Source organism: Haliotis cracherodii, unplaced genomic scaffold, assembly GCF_022045235.1.
Source record: "Haliotis cracherodii isolate W230 unplaced genomic scaffold, xgHalCrac1.p SCAF_12, whole genome shotgun sequence".
Taxonomy (NCBI): domain Eukaryota; kingdom Metazoa; phylum Mollusca; class Gastropoda; order Lepetellida; family Haliotidae; genus Haliotis; species Haliotis cracherodii.
The window spans coordinates 25,561,531-25,570,996 of record NW_027266267.1 but is presented as its reverse complement, the minus strand read 5'-3'; the positions used below and the strand labels follow the sequence as shown (position 1 = coordinate 25,570,996).

Sequence of the window (9,466 nt, the reverse complement as noted above, 5' to 3'; positions counted from 1 at the left end):
ATCAGTGTTCTGCTTTTGTTTTTATGCATATCAACCTAAAAATCGTGTTAAGTGGAAATTATAATCGCCAGCTGTAAGTAAAATGCTGAATCAGATCGTATATTTGTGTATCTGTCGGAACGAAATGGGGAAACCCCCTTTAGGTGATTGACAGGTGCTCCCTCATTTACTGCGGACTAGGCGTCATGGCGGTGAGTAAAGAAGAGTACTTGAAACGTTATATGTCGTCAGATGGAAGAAAGGAAAAGAAAAAAAGGAAGAAGAAGGACAAGGCGTCAGGCAAACATGGGTATAACAATGCTTATTCCTGTTAGTCAGCGTCGTGATTCAATAAAGTGGTAAAACCAGTCTAATGGATATTACGCGCAACACACAAGTGCCCCAGTTTTCGTGCATTGTCATGCCACATTCATGGAAAGTAAACATGGCAAATCGAAGGGGAGTAGTGCACTTTACCGGGCGCATCTTTTATATCGCCAGTTGGCTCAGTCTGCCGACTGTGGCGCTCACTTTACAGATCTCGCGTAATTCGTCGGTCCTTAGTTGTGTTTTTGTTAGGTAGATTACCACTCCAACTCTTTCCTTAGCTCTTGGATCCCTTTACCGATCCAGCACCCCTTGCTATCAGTAGGGTGAGGTACCAATTTCCAATCAAACACCCATGCACTATCCTGAGGGTTGGACACCAATTGCCACTTGGACAACACTCCTTTACAATCTTTAGGCATATGAACCCCTTTACAATCCTTAGGGTTTGTTATGATGTAGGGAATGGGTTAGTTATTGCTTTTATGGAATTAATCCAATGTAATTTGAGGAAAGTCCATAATTTGTTTTTATCAAGTTTAAGTTGTAATTATTTGTGATGGCACCCGTATTGGCTAATTAGATAAATTCATTAACCTAGCTTAGCTTCAAGCTGGAAAAGTGAGTTTGATCCTCAATGCGTCTCTAATTGAAATTCTGAAAAGTGTACTAGTACTACTACCCCCATGTGCCGGACCTTTTCGTATTTTAATTAGTGCTGTGTGGAGGATTGACTTTGTGTTGTCAACTTGAAGCTAAGCTTGCCTAAGGGGCATGATGAGTTAATTTAATTAGCCAACACTTTACCATGAGACCACTTTACTGTGAGGCCATGGCACTATCAGTGTACATGTCGCTACAAATGGTGGTAACAGACAAGTTGACTTTGTTTGAAAAAATGACTATATGTCACTGATGTTTTGTTCAACAAATTTGATTTTTAAGGTACTTTATTTGCTGGCAGCCTCATAAAGGCTTATTTTACTGGTAATTACCGGTAAACCGGAAAGCTGTAAAGGTAAAGAAGGACCACTGCCTAATACCCATCAACATGACACTGAGTCAAGTCAAGTCAACTATTCTGTATTAGAAAATAATAAGAAACAAACAAGTTCATGTACTGTATTACGACAGGCAGCAACGAAAAGCTGGACAGTCTTGTTATTGAGTTGTTTTATATCCGAAAGACAACAAAGAAAGTTATGAGGAATTAAAAATATACATGATATATTTTGTACTTATTGGTATCGATGCGAGATCAACAAGGACAATTGATATGGGTTTAGATGTGAATCGATGCCAAATTAAGTGTATCAGGTATATCATCGTGCAAAGTTTGCTGATGGTGCACGAGTGCTCCCGTGAATCTCAACATCACTATTAACTGTATATTTCTTCAACAGATTTTAATTCACTACATATTCCCTTTCAGGATGCAAATTATCGATGATGACATCACCGTAAACCACCTGTTGCCTAGCAACCTGCATAATACCCTGGAGGAGGATGTTGGTGACAACGAGCCGACGGTGGCTGATGTCATTGACGAGAGGCCAGAGCACATCAAACGTATGGAGGAGTTCCAGGACAGTCAGCGATGGAAGGGCGTTAACCATCGGAAAACAGGTAAGGGAGACACTGTTTAGCACTACCTGAGAACTGCATTAACCCTTCTTAACAGTTTGAGAACCCTCTCAAAGAACTCATTTAACCCTACTTGAGTGTTGCGTTAAGCTGTACCTGAAAACTGACTTTAACCCAAGTTAAAAGTTGTGTTAAGCCGTACCTGAGAACTGACTTTAACCCAAGTTAAAAGTTGAGTTAAGTCGTACCTGTAAACTGACTTTAACCCAAGTTAAAAGTTGTGTAAAGCGGTACCTGAGAACTGGCTTTAACCCATGTTAAAAGTTGAGTTAAGCCGTACCTGTAAACTGACTTTAACCCAAGTTAAAAGTTGAGTTAAGCCATACCTGAGAACTGACTTTAACCCAAGTTAAAAGTTGAGTTAAGCCGTACCTGAGAACTGACTTTAACCCAAGTTAAAAGTTGAGTTAAGCTGTACCTGATAACGGACTTTAACCCAAGTTAAAAGTTGCGTTAAGCTGTACCTGAGAACTGACTTTAACCCATGTTAAAAGTTGTGTTAAGCCGTACCTGAGAACTGACTTAAACCCAAGTTAAAAGTTGTGTTAAGCCGTACCTGAGAACGGACTTTAACCCAAGTTAAAAGTTGAGTAAGCCATACGAGGCCCACAATACAATAGATAAATTTACAACCCCTGTATCATAATAGATATGTTACAAGTTACAATGGTGTTAAAACGTGAATAACAGAAACTGTTCAACAAGCAGCTTATGCAGATTCTGTAGTATTTCATAGTTGGATATAAATGGCATGACGTTCGATTTAGGGTTGTACTTGCAAAATGAAAGAATATCAATTTGTGAAATGAAAGTACTGTATCGGGATACATATCTTATCACACCCATAGTATCAGGATGTGTATCGTATCGCAACCCTACCCTATTATTACACATCTACTCCTCGGAAATATTGTTTGAACTCCCCCACGCAATATCTCCTGTGGAAATCAGTTTTGGAAGATAAAACTCAATATTAGAAGTGTGTGAGTAGGATTTTGTCATTTTTTGGGGGAATATTTTCAGCAGCATCATAGCAGGGACAACAGAGTGAGTGTGTGAGTTGGGTTTAACACGGCTTTTAACAGTATTCCAGTGATATCACGCCGTGCCAGCTTAATGTGGGAGGAAAGCCAGAAGTGATGCAGGTCTCAGACGTTTACCACTTCAGTGAAACCCACGAGCACGGGTATGGTGCTGACAAACCTAGAAACATAATCGGACCCACAATCATAGGTTTCTGGCGTGCCCAAGGGACGCAACTCTGCACAGCGAATCACGGCACCTTAGACGACTGGGCCACCTGTGCCCCCCAGGGACACCAGAAGTGGGCTTCACACATTGTACCCATGTGGGGTATTGAACCTGGGTCTTCAGCCTGGCAAGCAAATGCTTTGCAGGCATGACTGAGTTCACAAATTAAACGAGTTGTGAATGGTTACATTTTGTTGTAATAGTTGATGATTATCATGACAAAGTTTATTCATACATAAAAAACCAATATACCCATTAACATAATTAATATGAGTGTAATTAATGAGACATTTCTGGTTACTATTCATTGTTTTGTGTTTAGATGACGGTTCACCAGAGTATGGGGTGATCAAGAGAAGAGGTCGACATGATTCAGACTCCGACCAATCATCACCTAGAAGACAGAGGCATGACTCTGATTCTGACCAATCACCACGAAGAAAAGGTAGACATGATTCTGATTCTGACCAGTCTCCACCAAGAAAAGGAAGACACGATTCTGATTCTGACCAGTCTCCACCAAGAAAAGGAAGACACGATTCTGATTCTGACCAATCACCTTCAAGGAAAAGTAAAAGCAAACATAGTTCATCACAGTCAAAGCAATCAAGAAAGGGTAGGCATGATTCAGATTCCGACCAATCACCACCTAGAAGAGGTAGGAATGATTCTGATTCTGACCAATCACCACCTAGGAGACAAAAACAATCTGACCAGTCCCCTTCAAGGAGGCATAAAGAATTCAAAACTGAAAGAGATTCTAAACAGAGAAGAAGGAAAAGCCGATTTAATCATTCAGATTCTGATAATTCTCCTCCCAGAAAAAGGCGGCATGGTTCTGATAGTGACTCTTCTCCGCCTCGGAGAATCAAGAAGGAAGAGGATGTTGAAAGTAAGAGGAAAGCTACCAAGACTTTGGGGGGAGCAAAGGCTGGTCTGTCTAGTGCTAGGGAAATGAAACAAGAGGCAGCCAAGATGAAGAAGAAAGAGGATGACATGTTTAGAAAGGTAACATGCTGCTTCTGCCTGTTTGTTTGTTTGTTGTTTAACACCTCATGAGCCTGATCAGCAGATCCATTGACTCGCTCCTTGTGTCCAGCACAGGTTGCTAGGGACCAATTCTAATCCAGAATCGCAGCTTAAGTTGACTGTATAATCTATTAAGGTGTTTACGTTGCCTGTTAAGTAGGGTGGGATGGTCGGGTAGCCTAGTGGTTAAAGCATTCCCTCGTCATGCCAAAGACCCGGGTTCAATTCCCGACATGGGTCACCCACTCAGTCTTAAGTAGGGTTTAAGTCTCAGGTATGGTTCATGGATCTTCACGGGCTGCTGCATTTGTATTGGCACAAGATGTATTGATGTAATGAATTATTATGTTTGTTTGTGACCCTGAGAGAACTTGGACTGTTTAATCTAAATATAGATTAGCTTCTAACACGATGCAACAGTTCAGGTCCATGCAACCGCAGATCGGAAATTTCAACCTTGACTCCAATGCAAACATTCCTTTGATTGTACTTCTTATTGGGTGTAGATATCACAGGGTGTATGAAATATCCAGAATGATATAAGAGCATTACCTTTATTATTTCCATTCGGAACTGCTCATTTTAGTTTGATTTTCAGATACAGAAATTAGATTTACTGTTTGGCTTGCTTGTACCTAGAGTTTTGTAACCTGATCTGAAAGTTCATTACATGTGGCCTCCTATTGTGGTTTTTCAATTTTGGAAGCATTTTAGAATAAAAAATCTTAATTTATTGAGATTTGGTTTTTAAGAATGTGTTAATTTTATTATTTATGATTATTACACAGATTGTGTAGTGTGACTATGTATGTAATATGTTTACTACAGAGTTACAACATGTGAGACACTCTCCACAACACAATCATTTTAACAATATCTCAGCCTATGCAGCAGTCTCATGACAAAATAGTCCTTCACTAAAAGACATTGAAGTAGTTAAAGTTTGGGAAAGCTCCTGTAGTCATGGTAGTATTTCCAGTGTTAGCTCTTTCACAAAGTCTTTTGTTTAGATTGATGAAGACATGTTGGGCAAGAATGCAAAGACAGTATTTCGGGAAAAGGGAGGAAAGAAACGAAACTTTGCTGAAGAGAAAGAGAAAGAAGAGGAGGCGGAGAGACAAAAAGCCATCAAGGAGAAGAAATACGAGGAATGGGGGAAAGGGTGAGAGAGTTGGTGCATTGCTTGGTTTAAAGATTCTTGGGTCCCCATGCTTGTCTCCCTGTGTAGATTCCGGGGAAGAATACGTCCTCAGTACCCCATGCTTGTCTCCCTGTGTAGATTCCGGGGCAGAATAGGTCCTCAGTACCCCATGCTTGTCTCCCTGTGTAGATTCCGGGGAAGAATAGGTCCCCAGTACCTCATGCTTGTCTCCCTGTGTCGATTCCAGGGCAGAATCGGTCCTCAGTACCCCATGCTTGTCTCCCTGTGGGGATTTTGGGGCAGAATAGGTCCCCAGAACCCCATGCTTGTCTCCCTGTAGCGATTCTTGGGCAGAATAGGTCCCCAGAACCTCATGCTTGTCTCCCTGTAGTAATTCTTGGACAAAATAAGTTCCCAGTACATGGAACATCATGCTTATGGATATGTGATAGAATAGGTCCCCTTGATATTGCAGCCTAAAACCACACTACTGGTGAAAAGCTTTGAAGTAGAACTTGTGATTAATGTAGACAGTTTTCGGCCCATCCTTTAAAATTGCCACTTAACCAGAGTGGACCGTATTAGGCTTAACTAGATTGGACAATATTAGGCTTAACTAGAATGGATAATAGTATGCTTAACTAGAATGGACAATATTATGCTCATCCAAAGCAGACAATATTATGCTTAACTAGATTGGACAATATTATGCTTAACTAGAATGGACAATATCATGCTTGACTGTAGTGGAAATTTTATGATGAACCAGAGCAGACAATATTATGCTGATTCAGCATTTTCCATGTTTCCTTGGTGCAGGTTAAAGCAGAAAGAAGCTCTAGAACAAAGACTGTCAGACACGCTCCATGAGGCGGCGAAACCGCTTGCCCGTTACCGTGACGATGATGACCTGGATGAATTATTAAAGACACGGGAGAGGGAGGGAGATCCCATGGCAGCTTTCTTGAAGAAGAAAAAGAAGAATAAAGATCCAAATGTTAAAGGTAATTTCTCATGGTTTGGTTTTGATTGCATTTTTGCAGGAACAGATAACCTGTTACATGTGGGGAAATGATTCACAATTTTACTGATGATCAGGGGAGATAACTCTCAGAACTAACTGATCGCCAGGGCATACAACTCTCAGATATAACTGGCTAGCTCCTTCCCAGCACTTCATTACTTTCTCAGTACCAACGGGGGCACGGGTGGCCCAGTCGTCTAAGGCGCTGCGATGTGCTGTGCAGAGTTGCATCCCTTGGGCACTCCAGAAACCTATGATTAAGGGTTCGAATCCCGGTTCGCCCCGATTATGTTTCTAGGTTTGTCAGCACCATACCCCTGCTCGTGGGTTTCACCGAAGTGGTAAACGTCTGAGACCTGCATCACTTTGGGCTTTCCTCCCACATTAAGCTGACATGCCATGATATAACTGTAATAATGTTAAAAGCGGCGTTAAACCCAACTCACTCACTCAGAACCAACACCAGTGTGCAAGCAGCCATATATGGAAGAATCTTTAAAATTTTCCCTGTAACCTGGTAACCCCAATTTGTTTATGTGTATATTTGTGTGTATATCTTTTGCACTGTCATAACATTGAGTTCGGAAAAAAGTTTACTCTTCCCATATGAATTTACATTGTTTGTGCAATCAAATTTCTTCGAAATTGCAGCCTAAGGGAAAAGCATCCATCTTCCCCTGAAAATTCTCACTGAACTAATTGACTGCCTCTGTGGTCCTGTGGTAGAGCGTCCTCTCAGAGAGATGAAGGTGGGGGGTTGATTCCCTGCCAGGCCATACCAAAATTTGTTAGAAAATGGCACTTGTTTCCCTGCCTGGAGCTCAGCATCAAAGGGGTTAAACAAGGACTGGTTAGCTCCGATGTATAATGTGCCTGAGTGAGGTATCTGTGTTAAACTGAAAGTCAGTGGGCTAGCACTATAAAACAGGCATAAGTCCAAACTAGTACAGGCTGCCACATGCACACATGCATGCACTTTGCTATATGGGTGTAATAATCTTGAATGTGATGTTAACCCCATTTTATCTCACGTTTTGATACTGACTATCACAAAATATATGTTCAATCCCTCCTTCTCCCCCTGTTTCCAGAGAAGCCCAAGTACAGCGGTCCCGCCCCTCCCCCCAACAGGTTCAAGATCATGCCGGGATACCGCTGGGACGGAGTTGATCGATCAAATGGATTTGAAAAACAAATATTCACCAAGATGTCAGAAAAACGAGCTACAGAGAAGCTGGCCTACAAGTGGAGCGTAGAGGACATGTGAACACTCTGGGTGACATGTGAAACTTCTGATGTGAACTCTCTGGGTGTCATGTGAAACATATGAATTCTGGGTGACATGTGAAACTTCTGATGTGAACTCTCTGGGTGTCATGTGAAACATATGAATTCTGGGTGACATGTGAAACATGTGAACTCTCTGGGTGACATGTGAAACATGTGAACTCTCTGGGTGTCATGTGAAACATGAACTCTGGGTGACATGTGAAACATGACATGTGAATGCTCTGGGTGTCATGTGAAACATATGAACTCTGGGTGACATGTGAAACATGAACTCTGGGTGACATATGAAACATGAACTCTGGGTGACATGTGAAACATGACATGTGAATGCTCTGGGTGTCATGTGAAACATATGTACTCTGGGTGACATGTGAAACATGACATGTGAATGCTCTGGGTGTCATGTGAAACATATGAACTCTGGGTGACGTATGAAACGTGACATGTAAATGCTCTGGGTGTCATGTGATACGTGTGAACTCTTTTGGTGATATGTGAAACATGTGCCGTGAACTCTGGGTCACATCTGAAACATACAAACTCTCTGGGTGGCATGTGAAACATGTGGACTCTCTGGGTGACATGTGAAACGTACAAACTCTCTGGGTGATATGTGAAACATGTCAGTGACATGTGAACACTCTAGCGGACATGTGAACGCCCTGTTTGACAAACCTGATATATGTGTCGATATGGGGCATAACAAAAGGTCAACAACATTCATGCATTCCTCCCACATCAAGCTGACATGCGGTGCCGGACTGAAATACTGTTCAAAGCAGCATTAATGCAAACTCAATCACTAAAAGGCGACTATGCTTGTCATAAGAGGCTACGAACAGGATCGGATGGTCAGGCTCTCTGACTCGGTTGATGCACATCATCGTATACCAATTGTGTGGATCGATGCTCATGATGTCAACCACTGGATCCAATGGTCCAGATTTGATTATTTACAGACCTGCGTCTTATAGACGGAATATTGCTGAGTGCGGCGTTAAACAACAAAGAAATACAACAAAAGATTTCACAAACATTACCATGTTTACAAGTGATATTGGTGTAAAGACACATGAACAAACAGAAACAGTTCAACAACCAGCTCAGGCAGATTTTCAAGCCTATTTGTTTCTGCCCTACAATATCCCATCATCGATCTCTGAAATTTAAAAAACAAATGATTCAGGGTTGGGATTCACCTGGAAACAGAAAGAATATCAATTTATGAAATATAAGTACTGTATCGGGATACAAATAATATCGCACCATAGTATTGTTACACCACTATACCTTACTATTGAAATATGTGTTGTGCCATGTATTAAATCCCTAGGTGCCGTTGTACAAAGCCGTCTTAGCGCTAAGGTGATCGTAACTCCCATACCTAAACATCGACTAATAGTCACAGCACTAAGATTGTTTTGTACTATGCCACTCCGATCTGAATATTGCAGTCATTTTGAATTATTTATTGTCCTGATACAACCTATTGCAAATTCCCTCTCTGTCATTTAACACAAATCCAAAATGTGCCTCTGCCAGGGGGCGCTCTCCTCCAGGTCACCAGTTACCTCCCCTTAAACCCTCACTTTCAGGCTCCTTCCCTGTGCGTGACACCTTTGTTGCATTCTCGGTTACATCGCCACAAGTGTTGGCGTGGCCATTACAAGAAACTTGAAATATGCCCTCTTATCCCTAATGTAGTAACGTTTATACTTTTGTTTATGTCTATGGGGATGACAGTACAGATGTTTTTGAAAAGGTTTACGACTAACCATGTT

The 9,466-nt window shown here is 41.5% G+C and overlaps 1 protein-coding gene across 1 annotated transcript; it reads left to right on the top strand.

The window, feature by feature from the left end:
- The first annotated feature begins 185 nt into the window (after positions 1-185).
- Positions 186-8,653, top strand: LOC139457710 (BUD13 homolog). Its single transcript, XM_071239063.1, has 6 exons — positions 186-289; positions 1,739-1,932; positions 3,524-4,209; positions 5,241-5,392; positions 6,191-6,375; positions 7,487-8,653. Exons 1-6 carry the CDS (start codon positions 186-188, stop codon positions 7,660-7,662), a joined length of 1,497 nt encoding a protein of 498 aa, XP_071095164.1. The 3' UTR covers positions 7,663-8,653.
- The last annotated feature ends 813 nt before the right edge of the window (positions 8,654-9,466 follow it).

Coding starts and splice junctions, on each gene's coding strand:
- LOC139457710 (XM_071239063.1), top strand. CDS start 186: ATGGCGGTGAGTAAAGAAGAGTACTTGAAACGTTATATGTCGTCAGAT. Junction 1,933..3,523: donor CGTTAACCATCGGAAAACAG/GTAAGGGAGACA, acceptor TTTTGTGTTTAG/ATGACGGTTCACCAGAGTAT. Junction 4,210..5,240: donor AGGATGACATGTTTAGAAAG/GTAACATGCTGC, acceptor TCTTTTGTTTAG/ATTGATGAAGACATGTTGGG.